The 20,651-nt window shown below is 48.2% G+C and overlaps 1 protein-coding gene across 4 annotated transcripts in view; it reads right to left on the bottom strand.

Annotated features, from left to right (window-relative positions):
- Nucleotides 1-20,651, bottom strand: part of CAPN7 (calpain 7) — a 264,535-nt gene that overhangs the window by 233,375 nt on the left and 10,509 nt on the right. For all 4 annotated transcript variants that reach the window (XM_078663888.1, XM_078663891.1, XM_078663890.1 and 1 more), the window contains one exon: nucleotides 129-237. In XM_078663888.1, coding sequence (XP_078520014.1) covers nucleotides 129-237 — 109 coding nt within the window. Of the gene's footprint in view, nucleotides 1-128; nucleotides 238-20,651 lie in introns of those variants that run through there.

Genomic DNA, 20,651 nt, shown 5'->3' with positions numbered 1-20,651 from the left:
ATAACGGCTGGACTCTTCGAGATTCTACTTTCGTTGCACAAAATAGGCACTGACCTCAAATAAATCAACATAAGTAAATGAAATGATGCATAAAAACAGGGCAATGAAACAGTAAAACACACACTAACCTGCATTGTAAAGAGCCTGGACTCTTTCCATGTATTCGTTTATTTTATCTTGAATGCCTTCCAGTCCCGATCCTGCCATGTCTGCATATATCAAAGCTTGGGCAGCCTCCTAGTGGGAAAGAAACATTGTTTTGTTTATTCGATCCTTCAATTAAACTATTCTTTTTAATGTGTTTTGTTTATTTGATCCTTCAATTAAACTATTCTTTTTTTACGAAAAATAACTTCCATGTAAATCTTCAAAAACATAAATAATGACTGGAAGAACCAAATATTTACACATCCGGGTTGAAGGCGGTACTCCATTCCTGTAGGCTTACTCACGGATGGATGTCTGAATTTTTGGGATTCACAAGAAATCCATTAAGTATTTGTGTAAATCTAGAGTAGTTGTAGATTTCCCAGAGTACTCCTACTTCTAAAAATGTACTCAAATAGAGTCATCTGTATGATTATAACACAAAGGAATATACATTTGCACTTTTCCCCTAACTGCACAATATGTTTTTCCTTTGGGAGAAACGCATTCCTAACTCAACCATTAATTGTGAGGGACGTTTCCTTCTCTGCGCCACCCTAGAAATGAACTGACTCTTGCCTTTAATAAGTGTAGTTTTATGGGTGTTGTCAAGGTAGAAAATTACTAGCAAAGGGACCGTGAATAATCATAAACTTGCACGTTTCTGGTTCACTACATTTTGCAGAGCCACTGCCTGGTTTCCCATCACACAACCTAAACTTCCAATTATGGAAACATTACCATGCTGGATGATTTTACAGCATCATAAGTGCCCGTTGGAAATCTCACAAATCTGAGTTCTGTGAGTTTGGCTTATTTTGTGCACTAAAGTAATACTTTTGGCTTGCAAAACCTTGTGAACCACATCTCTATTCTATGATCTGGAAATCAAATGGAAAACAACTAAGAAGCAATGCTCTTGATAAAAAGCAGACATTGTTTTAAACGTAGCATCAGAGGCTTCTTTTCACTATGGTGGCTTTGTGGGGTTCAGCTACCGGTAGGTTACAAAGGCAGCAACTGACAAAGTGATTTCAACCTTGTGAGAAGTTGGCCTGATGTGCAGTGCTCACTATTCTAGTGATCACTATATATCAGTCCAAACAACCCTTATTGATGATTGGTTGTAAGTCAACCTTATAGACCAGCTATCCTAGTAGCATGGATACGAGCAGTCTAAGGCTAAGACTCTAGAGGGCGTGTTAAGCCAGCTGTTTTACCATCACATTACCCCTTGAACACCCAGTGAAAGGACACCACACAAGTTGTTATGAAAATAAACAGTGTATTTATTTATAACAAGACTACCCTGGCTCTTTATGAGACAGGGAGCTAAGCACACAACAAAACTCTTACGAAAATACTTAAGTTAGCACGTTATACACAAATGCCCGAGGGGCACGAAAAACCATATACTCTAAAAGTGGAATGCGAATTACTAGCAGGTAAGTAACAGTTCTAATAGGCTTTGGAATCGCTAGGACTGGACTAGGGAATCGTTAGATTACTACTAGGAGGCCCAGGGGACTCGGGTGCAGAGTGTGCACTCTCACGCGGGATGCGGGACAAAGTCTATGGAAGCTAGAATTCACAAAGTTAGTGTTCACGGGCGAACCCGACCTGGTAGGGAGAAAACGACAGTGGATCCTGACCCTTGGATAGTGAGGCTATGCTGGGACACCGAAGTGCCGAAGTTACCTAGCCCAGGGGCTGCAGCTGCATAGGTCTGAAAAGACGTCGGGGATCTCGTTGCCGGACCAGGAGCCTGGAAGGAAGAAGTTGCTGGCAGGCGACCAGTGAAGGAAAGTTCGATGGATCCAAGCCTGGATCAAGGAAGAAGAAAACCTGAAAGCAGAGGGGACCAAGTTCTTGAATCACTAGCCAGTGATTAAGTGGGCACCAGGATGGCACTGGGCGAAGTCACCGCAGTCAGGTGAGTGGGCGCTGCTGGGCTCTGCAGTCTCTCGGACCAGGAGGCGTTGTCGGCGACCAGGATGGAGGTGCGAGCTGTCCCACGAAGGTTCTTGCTGTCGACGTCGCTGGACCCAGGATTGGGCAACAAGTCTTGGCAAATGCAAGGCCCACGCGGTGGACCTAAAATGGCGTCTTGGGCGGACCAGGAGGGTCCAGGGTACTTCTCCGATGGAGGGAAGCAAGGGCCAGTCTGGAGCAACCAGACCAGCAGCAGAAATGTCGTCGGGCGTCGTCCGGAAGGCCACAAGCCAGCGGGCTAGTAGCCAAACAACGCGGTGAGCAGCTGAAAGCAGAAGGGCCCCACGCCGATCGTGGAGATGCTGGGGGGCTGCTCTTCGGTGCTGGGGCTGTTCAGGGTGGGGGCTTCTCGGACCCCAAAGCACTCACCAGGAAATTACTCGGTGGGCTTGCTGTGCAGAAGTCGTGCAGTCTTGGCGATGGCCGGTCCCTCGAGGTCTCGTCGCACCCACGGTTCTCAGCTGTGCTGTAGAGGTGGGTAGAGGTCAGAGGTGCCAGGGAAGCCGGGTCTCGTCGAGCTGGGCAGTCGGATTCCGGAGGAAGGACGTGCAGCAGACCGCAGTGTTCTTGGATGGTGCCTGCGGATGCAGGGTGACTACTCCTTAGCCACAAGGGAGAATCTTGAGGAAGAAATCGTGAAGTCCTTTCGTGGAAAGTGGTATCTTGATTCCAAAGATGATCTGATTTGGAAGGGGGCCAGTCTCTACCTTTATCTGGGAAAAGGGGGCTGGCACGCGACTAGGTCCTGCCCTATGGGTGGGACCAGGAGGGGGGTGGTTACACCCACTTCCTTGGCGGGCTTTCCCCAGGCCAGGGGCTGGAGTGCCCCTGGAACTGGTTTCAGCCGGCCTATGCACAGTGAGCACCGGGGTGCCACTTGCAGTCACCTTCCTCTAAAGCCCTGCCTACCTACAATACACAAAACCCTGTCTGGGACGGTGCTGGCACCGCCCCTGGCAGGAAACCCTTTGTCCTTATCTCCTGCTCTGGGAGGACTCCCAGCAGCAGGAGGGCAGACTTGTGTCTCGGTGGCAGCATCCATTTTGTGGAGCTGAGGCTCTGTTCGACTTTAACCGGGGTTAGGGGTTACATACATGTCGTGTCCCTCTAGAAGGGTGGAATGCTAACCCCGTCGCCAGAATTGGCGAGGGGTTAGTATTCCAATTCGTATGACACCTTACTCGACATGTTTTGATAAAGCGATACCAGAGTTGGCATATAACCGCGAGGATTATAATGCACTTAAGAGTATATGGTATGCGATATCATGGAAACGGCTAAGGGATGGATCCCGAAAGCCGCAGACAGGCTCAGCTCATGCCAGAGCACCATCTCACACGATTCCAAGCACTCTGCCTTCAGGATTGTTAAGGCCTGCCATAGGAGTGACTGATAGGAGATCTGTGTGTCCATTTTAGGGTTAGATATAGGTATACTATATCTAAAGCAAAGGGTGATTACACCACCTTGCCCCAGCTGTCAAGCAGCCAGTTGTGTCAGATTTGGATGGCCAGCCAGGGGTGGCATACTACATGCTGCAGCCCCTGGTAGGCCCTGGGTACACCTATGCCCTGGGTACCTAAGGTACACTGTACAGGGACTGGTAAGGTGACTCAGTATCCAATTTAGATATGTACCTAAGGTACATGGAATCCATTTTACAGAGAGAGCAGTAGGCCTGGGGTCCTGAATAGCAGGGCCCCAGGTCAACTAAGTCAGAAAACCAGCAAAACACCAGGCAAAAAGTTGGGGGCAACCATAGTCAGGGATCTACCTTCCTACATAACCCCCCCCAAACGAAAGGAGATAAGGCTAGCCTTGCCAGGTAAGCCTATATTGCCTGAGTGGCCATATAAGGAAGTACCAGCACTGGCATGGTTACCCCCTATCTCATGGTCCACTAAGCAATCCCTCACCCTAAGGGTGTCTGAGGGTCTCCACCATAGGGAATCTCTACCTGTGGTGTGTTTTGGCAAAGCAAAAGGCTGGTGCTGAAATGGAGTACTGAAGTGAGGCTCCACTAATTTTGGGCTCAGCTTCCTCCAATCCCTATCCACCATAGAGGCCTTTCTTTCCAAGACTGAGTTGTTTTGGGCTCTCAGGGTCAACCTCTGGCTACCTACAGCTGGAGGTTGGGTCCCTCTGTTTGGCTTACTGGAGGGACAGGTCAGGTCTGGGGCCCTCAGGTCCCAAGTTTGGCTGTGCCCAACAGTGTCCATCTGTGGGAGGTCCCTAACTAAATTTAAGGGGGATCCCTCAGGAGTCTGTTTTATTTTCACTTGGCTAGGATTACTAGCTTCAGTGCCCTTAATCTGTTGATTGGGGAATTCTTTTGGACAGGGGGCCCTTTGGGGTCCACCACTGGCCTCCCCGACCTCTACAGCCCTGGGCTGACTGAGGCAGGGTAGAGAGGGGCAGGTTACCTGCTCCAGACTGGGTCCCACCTTGAAAGGGTCCACTGACATCAGGGGTTCTGCCAGGCTAGGCCTGACTACCTCTGTGGCAGTTTCTTCACAAGGGGTCAGATCAGTTCCCTGAGGAGGCTGATCCTTTCCTAAAGTCTGGTGGGAGGGAGATTTCTCTTCCTCCTCAATGCTCTCTGTCTGAGTGGAGTGATCCATAGTTTCAGGCTTCACAACACTATCATCTGTCTGAGTTTGAGCTGTGGCCATCACAACTCTCCCAACCCTTTCAGGAGGGGGCTCAGTTTGGGTGTGGGCTGTTACCATGACAGCCTTGACAACCTGTTCTGGGAAGGAAGTTGTCTGAGATTGGGTTGTGACTGGCACAACCCTCCTGACCTGTTCAGGGAGGACATCTTGGACTGGGGCTGTGGCTATCACTGCCCCACTAACCTTACCATGGGTGTTTACCATTTTAGAATGGGTTTCTTGCTCAACTTCAGCCCAGGCTGAGAGCTCTAAATCATTCCCCAGTAGGCAATCTACAGGCAAGTTTGGTGACACTGCCACTCTCTTGTGGCCAGTGACACCTCCCCAGCTGAGATTGACCACTGCCATGGGATGATCTCTCTGTACTCCATCAATATTGGTCACCTGGTATGTGGCACCAGGTAAAAGTTGCCTTGAGGGGACTAGACTCTCAGTCACCATAGTGATGCTAGCCCCTGTATCTCTATAGGCCTCAACTTTTATACCATTGATGAGGGGCTCCTGTCTGTACTTGCCCAAAGTGTTGGGACAAGTTGTGAAGTTGGCAAACCCCATGCCAGTCTCACAGACAAGAGTATCTAAGTTTGGGGACCTGGTTAGGCCAGAGTCCCCAGGAACTCCCAAAGTAAATGCACCCAAATTCTTGGGGGCACTCCCACCACCTGGGGGATTACTACTAGTAGTAACAGGAGGTTTGGGAATGTTACTTGGGGGTATGTTTTCCTTATTGTTATTCTTTGGGCAACTGCTGTCAGTTTTTAAATGACCCACCTGTTTACAGGGATAACAATAAGGTTTCTTCTGGTTGTTGGAAGGACTCTGGGACCCACCCCCCTCAGAGGATTTTTGGGGCCCTGATGTGGTTTGATCTGTAGATTTATTCCCACCCTTCTCTTGAAGCTTGGTTGATTCCTTTTTCTGGTCACCACCTTGGTTCTTGGGCCTAATCCTGGTTCTGACCCATTTGTCTGTCCTCTTACCCAATTCTTGTGGAGAGGTCAGATCAGAGTCTACCAGGTGCTGGTGTAATAACTGGTTCTGACAATTATTTAAGACTTGCTCTCTCATAATTAGATTATACAATCCCTTGAAGTCAGTAACCTTGCTACCCAGTAGCCAGCCTTCCAAAGCCTTAGTGGCACAATCAACAAAGTCTGACCAGTCCTGAGACTGAGTTTTCTGGGTGTCTCTGAACAGCAACCTGTACTGCTCAGTGGTTAAGCCAAACCCATCAACCAGTGCATTTTTCAGGACCTGGTAATTGTTAGCATCCTCAACTCTAGTAGTGAGGAGCTTATCTCTACCTTTGCCATCAAAGGAGAGCCACAGTATAGCTGCCCACTGACTCTGGGGAATGCACTGCACCGTGCAGGCCCTCTCCAAAGCAGCCATCCATTTCTGGATGTCATCCCCTTGCTTAAAGGGGGGCACTATTTTAGTCAGGTGTTTAGTATCTAAACCCTTCTCTCTATCTCTTGGGAGATTGCTGCCACCAGTGGGTGCTAACCCACTCATCTGCTGCTCTCTAGCAAAGGCAAGCTTCTCTTTGGCCAGGGCAAGTTCTTCCCTTTCAATCCTCAGTTCAGCTTGTCTCATCCTAGCTTCATGCTCCCTTCTCTGAGGGGAAGTAAATCTCCTCTGTGGAGGATTCCTTCTCCCCTGAGAAGAGGCATTAGAGTGCAGAGATCTATTGGAGTCCCTAGAAAGAGATCTATCTCTCCTAACTCCAAGGTTAGGCCCACTTCGGGTTAGTACTGGGGGTCCCCCAGATCCTAGCCCAAGTAAGTCTAAGTTGGCCCTGGTTAGCCTTCTGACTACCTCAAGACCTTTGTCTACCTCATCCCCAGAGAGTTCCTCTTGATCCTCCTCCTCAACTGCAGTAGCAATGTTGGGGAGATCTGGATCCCCAGAGGTTCCCTCTAAGGCTGGCATGTTCTCATGTAACTGAGAAAGCTTTCTGGCATCATATGTCTCTAAGAGACCTATCAGAAAGGGAATGGTGGGGTTAGACCCCTGCTTCAGTTTTCTGGAGACACAGATCTGTCTCATCTCCTGGAAACTGAGAGCTGCATATCTTGAAGTGACCTGTGGAGGGTCAACACTGACCAGGGGAGTCTCAGTAGAATCTCCCTGGGTAGACATGCTTTTCTAGTGAGGTGTAAGTGGTGCACTTACCTACACTATATGTTTGCCTACTGATCCCTTGCTAGAGTTGTAGTTTAGGGTGTGCTAAGCCCTAGGAGCTACAACAGCTGGTTCAGTAGAACTCAGAGTATTCTAAGCTAAGTTATATGTACCTTTAGTACTTATGTGATCTTTCACAAGATATTCTTAGGGCATGTGTGGTAAAACAACAGCAAGCTCAAATCCCACCGCTGCCACCAATGTGAGAAGTTGGCCTGATGTGCAGTGCTCACTATTCTAGTGATCACTATATATCAGTCCAAACAACCCTTATTGATGATTGGTTGTAAGTCAACCTTATAGACCAGCTATCCTAGTAGCATGGATACGAGCAGTCTAAGGCTAAGACTCTAGAGGGCGTGTTAAGCCAGCTGTTTTACCATCACATTACCCCTTGAACACCCAGTGAAAGGACACCACACAAGTTGTTATGAAAATAAACAGTGTATTTATTTATAACAAGACTACCCTGGCTCTTTATGAGACAGGGAGCTAAGATCACAACAAAACTCTTACGAAAATACTTAAGTTAGCACGTTATACACAAATGCCCGAGGGGCACGAAAAACCATATACTCTAAAAGTGGAATGCGAATTACTAGCAGGTAAGTAACAGTTCTAATAGGCTTTGGAATCGCTAGGACTGGACTAGGGAATCGTTAGATTACTACTAGGAGGCCCAGGGGACTCGGGTGCAGAGTGTGCACTCTCACGCGGGATGCGGGACAAAGTCTATGGAAGCTAGAATTCACAAAGTTAGTGTTCACGGGCGAACCCGACCTGGTAGGGAGAAAACGACAGTGGATCCTGACCCTTGGATAGTGAGGCTATGCTGGGACACCGAAGTGCCGAAGTTACCTAGCCCAGGGGCTGCAGCTGCATAGGTCTGAAAAGACGTCGGGGATCTCGTTGCCGGACCAGGAGCCTGGAAGGAAGAAGTTGCTGGCAGGCGACCAGTGAAGGAAAGTTCGATGGATCCAAGCCTGGATCAAGGAAGAAGAAAACCTGAAAGCAGAGGGGACCAAGTTCTTGAATCACTAGCCAGTGATTAAGTGGGCACCAGGATGGCACCGGGCGAAGTCACCGCAGTCAGGTGAGTGGGCGCTGCTGGGCTCTGCAGTCTCTCGGACCAGGAGGCGTTGTCGGCGACCAGGATGGAGGTGCGAGCTGTCCCACGAAGGTTCTTGCTGTCGACGTCGCTGGACCCAGGATTGGGCAACAAGTCTTGGCAAATGCAAGGCCCACGCGGTGGACCTAAAATGGCGTCTTGGGCGGACCAGGAGGGTCCAGGGTACTTCTCCGATGGAGGGAAGCAAGGGCCAGTCTGGAGCAACCAGACCAGCAGCAGAAATGTCGTCGGGCGTCGTCCGGAAGGCCACAAGCCAGCGGGCTAGTAGCCAAACAACGCGGTGAGCAGCTGAAAGCAGAAGGGCCCCACGCCGATCGTGGAGATGCTGGGGGGCTGCTCTTCGGTGCTGGGGCTGTTCAGGGTGGGGGCTTCTCGGACCCCAAAGCACTCACCAGGAAATTACTCGGTGGGCTTGCTGTGCAGAAGTCGTGCAGTCTTGGCGATGGCCGGTCCCTCGAGGTCTCGTCGCACCCACGGTTCTCAGCTGTGCTGTAGAGGTGGGTAGAGGTCAGAGGTGCCAGGGAAGCCGGGTCTCGTCGAGCTGGGCAGTCGGATTCCGGAGGAAGGACGTGCAGCAGACCGCAGTGTTCTTGGATGGTGCCTGCGGATGCAGGGTGACTACTCCTTAGCCACAAGGGAGAATCTTGAGGAAGAAATCGTGAAGTCCTTTCGTGGAAAGTGGTATCTTGATTCCAAAGATGATCTGATTTGGAAGGGGGCCAGTCTCTACCTTTATCTGGGAAAAGGGGGCTGGCACGCGACTAGGTCCTGCCCTATGGGTGGGACCAGGAGGGGGGTGGTTACACCCACTTCCTTGGCGGGCTTTCCCCAGGCCAGGGGCTGGAGTGCCCCTGGAACTGGTTTCAGCCGGCCTATGCACAGTGAGCACCGGGGTGCCACTTGCAGTCACCTTCCTCTAAAGCCCTGCCTACCTACAATACACAAAACCCTGTCTGGGACGGTGCTGGCACCGCCCCTGGCAGGAAACCCTTTGTCCTTATCTCCTGCTCTGGGAGGACTCCCAGCAGCAGGAGGGCAGACTTGTGTCTCGGTGGCAGCATCCATTTTGTGGAGCTGAGGCTCTGTTTGACTTTAACCGGGGTTAGGGGTTACATACATGTCGTGTCCCTCTAGAAGGGTGGAATGCTAACCCCGTCGCCAGAATTGGCGAGGGGTTAGTATTCCAATTCGTATGACACCTTACTCGACATGTTTTGATAAAGCGATACCAGAGTTGGCATATAACCGCGAGGATTATAATGCACTTAAGAGTATATGGTATGCGATATCATGGAAACGGCTAAGGGATGGATCCCGAAAGCCGCAGACAGGCTCAGCTCATGCCAGAGCACCATCTCACATGATTCCAAGCACTCTGCCTTCAGGATTGTTAAGGCCTGCCATAGGAGTGACTGATAGGAGATCTGTTTGTCCATTTTAGGGTTAGATATAGGTATACTATATCTAAAGCAAAGGGTGATTACACCACCTTGCCCCAGCTGTCAAGCAGCCAGTTGTGTCAGATTTGGATGGCCAGCCAGGGGTGGCATAATACATGCTGCAGCCCCTGGTAGGCCCTGGGTACACCTATGCCCTGGGTACCTAAGGTACACTGTACAGGGACTGGTAAGGTGACTCAGTATCCAATTTAGATATGTACCTAAGGTACATGGAATCCATTTTACAGAGAGAGCAGTAGGCCTGGGGTCCTGAATAGCAGGGCCCCAGGTCAACTAAGTCAGAAAACCAGCAAAACACCAGGCAAAAAGTTGGGGGCAACCATAGTCAGGGATCTACCTTCCTACAAACCTCAAAGGGCACTTTGACCTTTTTGTGACAGACAGACAGACAGACACACAAACTATGCAGGAAGAGGGGAGATTCGGGCAATAAAGTATAGTAAGCGGCATAGACATTAAAAGGAAAAATAATCCCAACCGTACATATAGAAAAACCTGCAAGTGACCATAGAGTTCTGTGACCTTATCAAGGCACTCAGGGTGCAGGTATATTAACCACCACTTATGGGACTTGTAGCTTATCCAATTGTAAGCAAGGGCTTAAAAGGGCTGAAATGAAAACTGACACTGGCTAAAAATTAGGACTCACTCAGAATGTCATACTTAACATGGGCCCGGTTGGCAGCTATGACTATTGAAGAAACCACATTTGGATTACCCTAGAAACGAATGCCCTTCCGGCACCCTTCCAGCCATTAGTGACATCCTGGAAATGAACAAAATACTTCAGGGACACCTGATTAAAAAACAAGACCACAGGAAGCAGGCTGAACAGCACTGAAGTGCACAGCTGCATATCAGAAGAAATACCTACATGTAGTGTAGTCTGGTGATAGTGACTATTTCAGAAGCATTTGGTACTGTGAACCACTGTTCCCACCTCAAAGGGCTCCAATGTGTGGCAGGAGTTCAAGGACTTGCACTAATATGGTTCCAATTATCCCTCTCAGACATTTCTACCACTGTATGACTGGACACCTAATCATCAGGGCCCACTAACTTAAATGAAGGATCGACCTTGGCACTTCTTAACACTGAGAGATTCATGCAACTCTGCTCTCACTATCTGATCTCTTCACTCCTTTCATTGCCGCAGATTGATCAACAGAATGCAGTACAGGTGTGGTCTCCAGCCCTGCAAGCATGTAGTTATTGCTTTTCCTCAAGGACAAACACAGGGAGTTAAGCTGTAGGCCTTTTGTTCTTCCTTTTTTTTTACTTACTTGTGGGGTCTTTCTTGAGCCCCATCCATCCCCCTTTTTTATGCAAATATCTAAATTGTACTTTCAATCCTTTAAGGGGGATACTGAAATCTTTTAGAACTCATGGCCACAGCTTTCCACTGTGTCTGTCTTGCTTGCTAGAATTGATTAAAAACGTTGGTCATTTGAGCATTCAGAAGACACAACCAACCTTCTTGGGAATTGCTGCCTATGGATGAGATACATTCCCAAAAGGCTGCACTCCCCTGAACCCCACTCCTAAATCAAGTCATTGAAGATAACCTTTTTTTAATTCACTTAATATGGGATGTTGGTATGTTGTTGTTGTCATAGTTATATCACAGTGGCACTATGGAAATTACACACACCTTGGAACCTCCAAGACAACTTTTGACAGATAGCAATGTGCACAAAATGCTAAAAATCAGATAGATATCTGGGCACAGAAAGATCGATCGTGTTTCTGCAACCCACTGTAATAGTCACTGGTTTCCTATGGTAGGTAGAATAATTCTTAAATAACAATGTCTCATATTCAAGTTTCTGCAAGACCTGGTATCAAGTTATTTGTAAGAAAGGTTTCTCCTGTGGGATCTGTGAACTTTGCATTCAGAATATCAACATCTCTGGGCATTCATTGTATTGCAATGTAACTGTGAGAAATGAGTTCCTCCCAATTTAACCACCCTGGGTTTTTCCCTTTTTAGACTACTTATTCTGCGAGTCTCACTAATTCAGTCTTACCCACTGCAAGGCTCTTTGAAATGAACTGAGAGTGGTAACTGCCAGCGTCTGCTTTTTAAGATAAGGTCTGGTGCTGCGCAGCTAGGGCAATAGGCTCTAGGCCGATTGCACATGAACACATATGCACACGTGTACAGGCTGAGTATGTGAGACTACCTTCTAACTCAGCCCAGTATCTGCACACCAGTAGTCTTGTGATTTATCATTTTTCTCTAACAACACTCCTGATTAGATTCGGTTCTTTGAATCACCCTGCTGGGCCATGTTAATCAGCATGCTGGCTAAATAGAGAATCAATGCTCTCCCCAAACAATAGAGCCAGCCAGCAAGTAGGCTTGCTCCAGGGAGAGGAGAGGATGGGGGCGGAATCTGCATGAGCCAATTGCTTTTCACATGTCATCTGACCTGGGGAGGCTCAACCCTACAGGAACAAAGAAGAATAAGCAGATATCTGGGGCCAGTCACAGGAGGGGCTGCCTTTTGAAGATTTGGCAAGAAGGAATCAGCCACTTGTGGTAGTTACGGGCAGGGATTAGACTCTCAGAGAGGATCCTTAATTAGATCACTTGATTGCACCATCTTGAAAATCCCCAAAATGCTGTGCAGGAGAGTTGAGGCAGGAGAGGAGTGATAATGTGTCACTCTAGGAATGGACAGAGGTGCTGAGGTTCAAGACATTTCCATCCCACTTAAGAACCCCAGCACAAGAGAGAGACTTTTGAGAATAGTCAGGACCTGGGGGAAGCAACGACAAATGAATGTCAAGCAGGAACAGAAAAGACCCATGTGTGCTGCAGAGATAGACTACAGGACTTATTGACTAGAGCTGGGACCCAGAATCTAAAATTTGTTTCTCCTAGGCCAGTGATGCTGGTCCCCCAATACAACCCTTTTGGGGCAGTTGAAGGAAAACCCTACTTAGGATGAGAAGGGGGGCCATGGACGACTCCACTGGTTCTTCTGTGGGTTAGCCCTAAACTTCAACTTACCCAAGCGCTCTGTGTGAAAGTGTTAAGGCTGAAAAGCTGTTGATTAAACTTTAAGATTACTAAGGGACTTATTATGTGTTTGGCGGTCCAACTTCCTCAGGACCGAGAGGAGACCGATGCACTGGAGATCTGCAGCATGCCATATTTAGAGTTGCCAGCGGGCTGGAGTAGTGGCTGCGGCGTTCTTACAGTGGTGGACAATGTAATTCTATATAAATCAATGCATATGTGTACATTTTAACTGCATATGTGTCGAATGCACACATATGCATGATACATATGGAAATATACGACCTACTCATTACCAGGTTCCGACCTATAAGTGGCCAGTCCCGGCAATGGGTATATGGTAAAATGTGCACTTATCAGTGTATTGCCACTGACAGGTTCTTTTTCCTTCGGGTAAGATGCTCCAGTGTAGGGTGGACCTTGAGGAAGTGATCCACCTCAAAATCTGCAGGGGTGAGTATGAACCCCCAAATCCTTTCTTTCTGTCGTCCTTTGGGTGGCGGTCCGATCACAGCAGTCAGCTGGCGGAAGAGCCAATTAGTAATACGGACAGCGGTCTTGCGTCTCTGGACCACCCTATGGAGACTGCTGCCCCGACGACCGCTATCCTGGCGGTCAGTGGTGTGCTGCCGGTCCATCGGCAGACCCCGTACAGGTATCACTCCTAATTCGTAATACAGCGGACAGACGACCGACGCCAGACCAGACCACCAAGCTCGAGATCAGGCATTAAGTGTTAGAATTCATAATTGGGCCCCGTTTCTCAGATAAGGTTAATTCAGCCTCAAAAGCAGTTATTGGAAAAAAAAGAATGTAATAATTCTAGCTGTCTGTACCCAAAAACATATACTTAAAGCTACAAAAAGCTCACAGTGCATGGAGATATGTTGTCCTCTTTTCAGATCAAAAGCCACTCTGCCCCAAAGTCAAGAGAAATCTCTACTGGCTCGGAGTAGAAGATAGCATAAGCCCCAGCTTATCGCACTTCAGTACAGGTGGACGTTGCCGCTCCCTCTTTCGTTTGGCTTATGTAGTGGGCAGAATATTCTTTAATGAAGACAGCATCCAAACTAAAGAGAAAAAGGCTTCTGTTACCAAATCCTTTCCCTTCTTTTGAACCCAAAAAGCCACCATCGTTGTTGCAGGTAAAAAGCATTTCAGTGAGCAGAGGCTTTTTAAATTGAGTGCCTCATATATATGTATCCATGCATCTACCTTCGAGTGGAGACAGTAGATGTGAAGTGCAGTGCAAATTACTTACTTCTCATACTTATGTACTAGCTTGGGCACAATGCACTACTGGTCCCCTACTCCAAAACGAATATAAGTTAAGTGAATTGAGTGCTGATCATGATGGATGCACAAAACAACAAGGACTGGCAAAGCCAATAGATCTTCAAAGCCAATAGGTCTCGCCCATGGCTTTGGGTCCGCATCAATGGAACAGGAGGAGGAATCACCATCGTCCACAGGAACACCCTCAGAGTCTCAACCAGCACCGACAACACCCTAAGCACCGCCGGACATCTGCACTTCCAGATCCACACTGATCCAAACACCACCCTCAGGGGAACCCTCATCAACAGACCCCGCGGACCCTGGCCACAGTTCAGCGACTCCATCACCGCCTTTGTCAGCACGCACGCCCTTGCCTCCACAGACTACATCCTCCTCGGGGACCTGAACTTCCACCTCGAGAACAACGACACCAACTCCACCACCCTGAACGACAACCTCGCCAACCTCGGACTCAGACAGCTCGTCACAACAGCCACCCACTCCGCTGGCCACATGCTTGACCCCAACTTCTCCGCAAGCTCCCACGTCACCTTCAGCCACATCACCGAACTCCACTGGACCGACCATCGCTGCATCCACTTCACCTTCCGGAAACCCACCAAGCACCACCACACCCTCCAGACAACGCACCAACAAGAAGGCCAGTTGGTTCACCACAGACCTCCAGGCATCCAAGCAAACCTGCTGAAAACTAGAGAAGAAAAGGCACGGCGAACAGACACCGTCAGCCACGCAGCCCACAAGAACGTCATCCGCAGACACCATCACCTCATCAGAACCGCCAAAAGGACCTCCTTCAAGGACCGCTTAGACAACAACGCGCACAACAGCAAAGAGCTCTTCAACATCGTGAAGGAACTCTCCAATCCCAGCTCCAACACCAATGACATCTCACCATCGCAAGACCTGTGCGACTCCCTCGCCACCTTCTTCCATCGCAAGATCGCAGATATCCACGACAGCTTCAACAACCTGACCACCCCGACAGCCACCTAGCCCCTCGGACCCCACAGCCATCTCCCACATTTATCCCCTGCTCACCTGGATCAACATCAAAATCATGAACACCATCCACTCAGGCTCTCCATCAGACCCATGCCCACACCACATCTTCAACAAAGCCAGGCATACCATCACACCCCATCTCTGCAAGGCCATCAACATCTCCTTCGCGACTGCGACCTGCCTGGAGAGCTGGAAGTACGCCGAGATCAACGCCTTACTCAAAAAACGCAAGGCTGACCCGAAGGACCTCAAGAACTTCCGTCCTATCTCCCTGCTCCCGGTGAAGGTCATCGAGAAGACCGTCAACAGACAACTGACCCACTATCCCGAGGAGAAGAGCATCCTAGACCCGTCCCAGTCCGGGTTCCGCAGCAACCACAGCACCGAAACCGCCCTCATCGCCGCAACTGATGACATCAGGTCCCTGCTGGACAACGGGGAAACCGCGGCCCTCATCCTCCTGGACCTCTCAGCCGCCTTCGAACACAGTCTGCTACCGTACCCTAAGAACCCACCTCCACAACGCAGGGATCCGAGACAAGGCTCTGGAATGGACCACCTCCTTCCTCTCCGGCAGAACCCAGAGCGTCCTCCCCCCCCCCTTTCCGATCCGAAACCACCGAGATCATCTGCGGCGTACCCCAAGGATCATCCCTCAGCCTGAGATTGTTCAATGTCTACATGGCACAACTCGCTCACACAACCTCAATATCATCTCCTACGCCGACGACACCCAGCTGATCCTCTCCCTCACCAAGGACCCCCTCACCGCCAAAGACAACCTCCACGAAGGAATGAAATCCGTCGCCGAGTGGATGAAGAACAGCCGTCTGAAGCTGAACTCGGACAAGACGGAGGTCCTCATCTTCGGCTCCACCCCCTCAGCCTGGGACGACTCCTGGTGGCCGACCGCTCTGGGAGCAGCACCGACACCCACCGACCACGCACGCAACCTGGGGTTCATCCTCAACTCAACTCTCTCCATGACCAAGCAAGTCAACACTGTCTCGTCCTCCTGCTTCAACACCCTTCGCATGCTCCGCAAGATCTACAGGTGGATCCCCACCGAAACAAGAACGGTGACACAGGCACTCGTCAGTAGCAGGCTGGACTACGGAAACACCCTCTATGCAGGGGCCTCGGCCAAACTCTTGGAACGACTACAACGCATACAGAACGCCTCTGCACGCCTGATCCTCGACATCCCTCGCCACATCACACCCAACCAGAGAGACCTGCATTGGATTTCCGTCAACAAGAGGATCACCTTCAAGCTCCTCACCCACGCACACAAGGCACTCCACAACACCGGACCAGCAAACCTCAACAGACGACTCACCTTCTACACCCTGAACCGCTAGCTCCGCCGACCTCACAGGAGCCACCGGCGGAAGATCGTTCTCCCACCTCGCAGCAAAAACCTGGACCACCCTCCCCATCCTCCTACAGCAGACCCAGGACCTACTAACCTTCAGGAGACTACTCAAGACCTGGCTATTCGAGCAGTAGCAGCAGCTCTCCCCCTTCCCCCCCCCCACCCACCCGCGCCTCGAGACCCTCACGGGTGAGTAGTGCGCTTTACAAACGTTCTGATTGATTGATTAATTGATTCTGAATTCAGAGGGGGTGGAGAGAGAGGGGGAGTGCCTGTGGTTATAACTACCTGCCTAATAACTACTGACCCTACAGGAGGAAACGTGAGAGCCAACACAGTCCTAGCTGAGTTGAGTGACGCTGCACGGAGAGCTCATTATGAGGAAGAATTTGTAAAAGGAATCTAATGGACGGAGGTAGGAAAATACACAACTCTAGGCTTGAGCCATTCGACCCTGCTACGATGAACAGAGCTTCACAAAACGAAGCAGGCACTCCCGACTGTGGATTGTGAGACTTATCTGTGGTTTTCCACCCCATTATGCCTGAGATCAGGGCAAGACATTTATTTTAACTAGTACCGATGCAGTAGTAGGTATTTTGGAGACTAGACGGCAAAAGAAAGGAGAAGTGTTTGGAGAAGATCAACATTAATGTTAACAGCTCTAAAACCAGGACTGAATTAAGGCTGACAAGAATGTGATGACTCTTTGATGCCTAACAAAACTCAAGGTCTATGTTCAAGCTTCTGAGAAGTGTAATTTCTGGGCTATTTGAACTAGAAATGTATTAATGAATGTACTCACTCTCTTCTGCTTCTCCCCAAATGCCACTAGAGATAAACTACATTTTGTCTCCCAGGTACAATAAGAAAAGTATTTATTCAATGGTTTACAGACTGAGTTTCTGCAACAAGGGTGACCGATGAGTTTGCTGCATTTAATACAGTTGTTTGTTTCCTAACATCATGTGTTACATTTTCCAATTAAAATATTTGATCCTAAACAGGAGCCAAGTGTAATCTGCATAGATATACAAACAAGAGGCTACACTATGCAGAAAGTTGGTCAAGGGCCGCATGCAGGGCCAGACTGCGAACACAAACCAGCCCTGGCAATTGAGTCGGACCGGTCCCCGGGTGGGAGTTGGGGGTTTTGGGTGGGGCTGCTGGTGCTGCGCTTTCGTTACAGGGGGCCGATATTGCAGCACTGCTGCAAAACCGGCCCACAGTAATTAAAACAGCCCACACTGGCCCAAAACCGGAACCCACGCTTCCAGCCCACAGGAAAAACGGCCAGTGCCCACTATGACCAGTCTCCCCCTGGCGGCATGTGAAGAGAATAATGAATAAAGGGGGCATTTTAATTTAGCTTGGAGGATCATAGCGCAACAGAGTAATAACTACCTTTGGAGCGTGTCCTGATGGAAAGGACATCAACCAGCCTCTTCATGTCTCCTTGAATCCTGGCTTTCCAAACCTCTCCAGAAAGTGGTCATGGTCAGTGGTGTTAAATGCAGCGGACAGATAAAGCAAAATCAGTGCAATGACACCACCACCATCTCATGAGATGGTCTAATACAAAGAAGACTAGCGATTTTGAATATCGCTTGGTGGGCCTCCAATAGATTGTTACTCTCCATGTAATATTGAGTCAACCTCACTTTTTAAGAATTTGTGCTGCTAGGGCAAAAGAGAGATTGATCCGAAGTTGTTAAGATCTTTTGAGCCGAGGTCGTTTTACTTTATTTTTTTATAAAAAAAAGGAGCTTTGTCAAAGCGGGTTCCAATGCAATTCCCAATCGGGGAACTATTGTGAAGCCCAGTAAGATCCTTAGCAATAGGGTATGAAGCGGTTTTAGAACTTTGGTTGGACATGGTTAACAAAAGTACCCAACTAATAGCTTGATTCTTAAGGGAAAGGAAGACAAAACATATAAAGTTAAACTAGTCTATGGGTCACACTGGCATGGTTAGTTGGGCCGACTTTCAAGATCACGTTTTTTGTTCCTGTGGCCCTGAAGGAAAAAAATGAAAAAAAAGCCATACACGGTCTCTTTCAAGCCGGCACATCTGGGATGCTAAAGTGCCTGACAACCCATTCCAATACTAAAAACGTTATGTGACTCTAAACCGCTTCTCATAACAAAAAGGCTTGACACTCCCATACACAATGATGCTTTAAGAGGAGGTGGGGCACAGAAAACTGTCTACTTTCATTTTAAACCCTTTTTCCAGGAGTGGAACATCACAATGAACCGCTCTCTTCTTTGAGTTTCCATACAAATATGCCGTACTGTACCAGGTATTTAGAACCCACACCAGTTCCACAGCCTTACACCCACAGTTAGCAAATAACAGAGGATAGTGCAAAGTTTTTTTTAACCTTCGTGAAGTTCTCAGGAAATCTTTGCAACTACGCGAAGATTCCAAAGTGTTTCCCTTGGCCACGTCTACATCACTCACAACAACTTAGTCACAAATTCCCTTATTGAACACAAAAAATGGCTCTGCTTACGGTATACTTCAGAGGTAGGGCTCTTCTCCGGCGCAATGCTATGCTGTGATGAAAAAGTTACATTTACAGAGGAAATTCTAGCATACATTTTCCAGTTTGACTGGACCAGTTTCTCAGGCCCACCCCTCCCTACAGTGGACGTCCCTTTCAAGTCCCTTTCCAGTGGCACATTTCCTTAGTGATGATTCACTGTGAGGTGTGTCTGTGAAAACAAACACACGCACAAAACAACGGCCACTGCTGTTTCAGTTGCTTAATCATCCTTCCAGGAAGTGATAGGATAAATAAAAGTCTGATTATACATTGGTCTGAAAGTTTCACATAACTGGTCAGCATTTTTTTTATCTTGTTGCCCTTTTAATTGATTTAGAAGACTTTTTATTCTCCCTGGGTCACTCACCCAAGCGGCTGGTGGTACTACTATCAATTGCTAAGGTAGTTACATAGTACAGAGTAATGAACATAGTTACTAGGACAAGTCTCTTAAAAGTACAGTGTATAAATATTTTTACACAAGTCCAATGTGCTGAATAGGTGAGTATCTAACAAAAATGAAACTGTGTTTTGCATTAAAAGACTGACAAAAGTGTCATAAACTATTGAAATTTTGCAAGATCTACACCCAAGTCTCTTGCTTTTGGCATCTTACTTAAGATTGGTTTGTCGACACAGAAATGTGTGAAGGAAATGGACATCATCTGTGTGGGTTTCCCCATATTTGTGGCCTATTTTGCTGGATTTAGAACTCTAAGCCTAATTGAAATATTTGACTTTCCTATAAGGCCAACAGTATATGGTGCAGAAATACACCCATGCCATGGAAAGTTAAATGACATTCGGGGGCTACAGCACTGATTGTGACATCCACTACAGTGACTGACATGGCTTCAGGCCTACCCTGTGTAGTCTGACTGCAGAAGCCTAACACTTGCTATACACACCTGTTAAAATAACCCTTGTTGACAGGCAGGAAAGCTTTTATATATTAATATGTCATCCATGGTACGCCTTGTCACCCACAACATAAGTTTCCTTTTTTTTTTAAGCGGAAGATGTGTGAAATAAAGATAGGCATGTTCCTCTAGTGATTACACCCCAAAAGCTACATTTGGTGGCAGACTGTAGCTTAATGCAATAAAAAGTCAAAGTGAGAATTATAAACGATACTCTAATTTTTGACAGAAAACAGCTATGAAAGTCATGCAGAGACAACTTTTAATAATTAGCAAAAATCAAATGTGATAGTAAAGTGGAATTTTAATAAACATTTAGGAAAAGTAACTTTTAGAAAGGTCTTTTTACCAGTCTGAACCTCAAATAGGCTAATTAGCATTAGCCTACTGACAGCTGGTCTGCCAGTGTTTGGCCATAATAAGGTGTGAAAATTGCTCCCTTGGCAAGAACTATAGCCTGGGTGATGGGAGGTGTTTCTTCCCCTTGCAGGAACGCCAGTTGTGGGTGAGGGTGGGCATAGGAACTTCTTTAACGTGTAAAGGAGTCCTCCCTTTCACAAGTAAACATTAGGTGATGCCTGGAGAAGGCATCTCTTTGTCCAGCAAGTCAGGCTGGCACTAAACCAAACGTGAGAAGAGATAACCCCACAACAGGTTCTGGGAGACCACAGAGAAGGGGACCGCTTGGTTGGACAAACGCTCTGCACAAGGGAGGAAGGGTTTCTCCAACTGAGATTTTAGAAATGATAGCCACAGTGGAATTTTAAGCAGTAGAGCAAATATGAACTGCTGAATTCAGTAGGGTTGCCCACTCGATTTAGGAGGAGTCAGGAGTCATTCCTATCCATTAGCTAGTGTTAACCTTAAATATGGCATCCCAAGACACCTTTATCGG

This window comes from Lissotriton helveticus, chromosome 10, assembly GCF_964261635.1.
Source record: "Lissotriton helveticus chromosome 10, aLisHel1.1, whole genome shotgun sequence".
Lineage (NCBI taxonomy): Eukaryota > Metazoa > Chordata > Amphibia > Caudata > Salamandridae > Lissotriton > Lissotriton helveticus.
The sequence above is the reverse complement of the archived record's forward strand: the minus strand, read 5'-3'. Positions and strand labels throughout refer to the sequence as shown.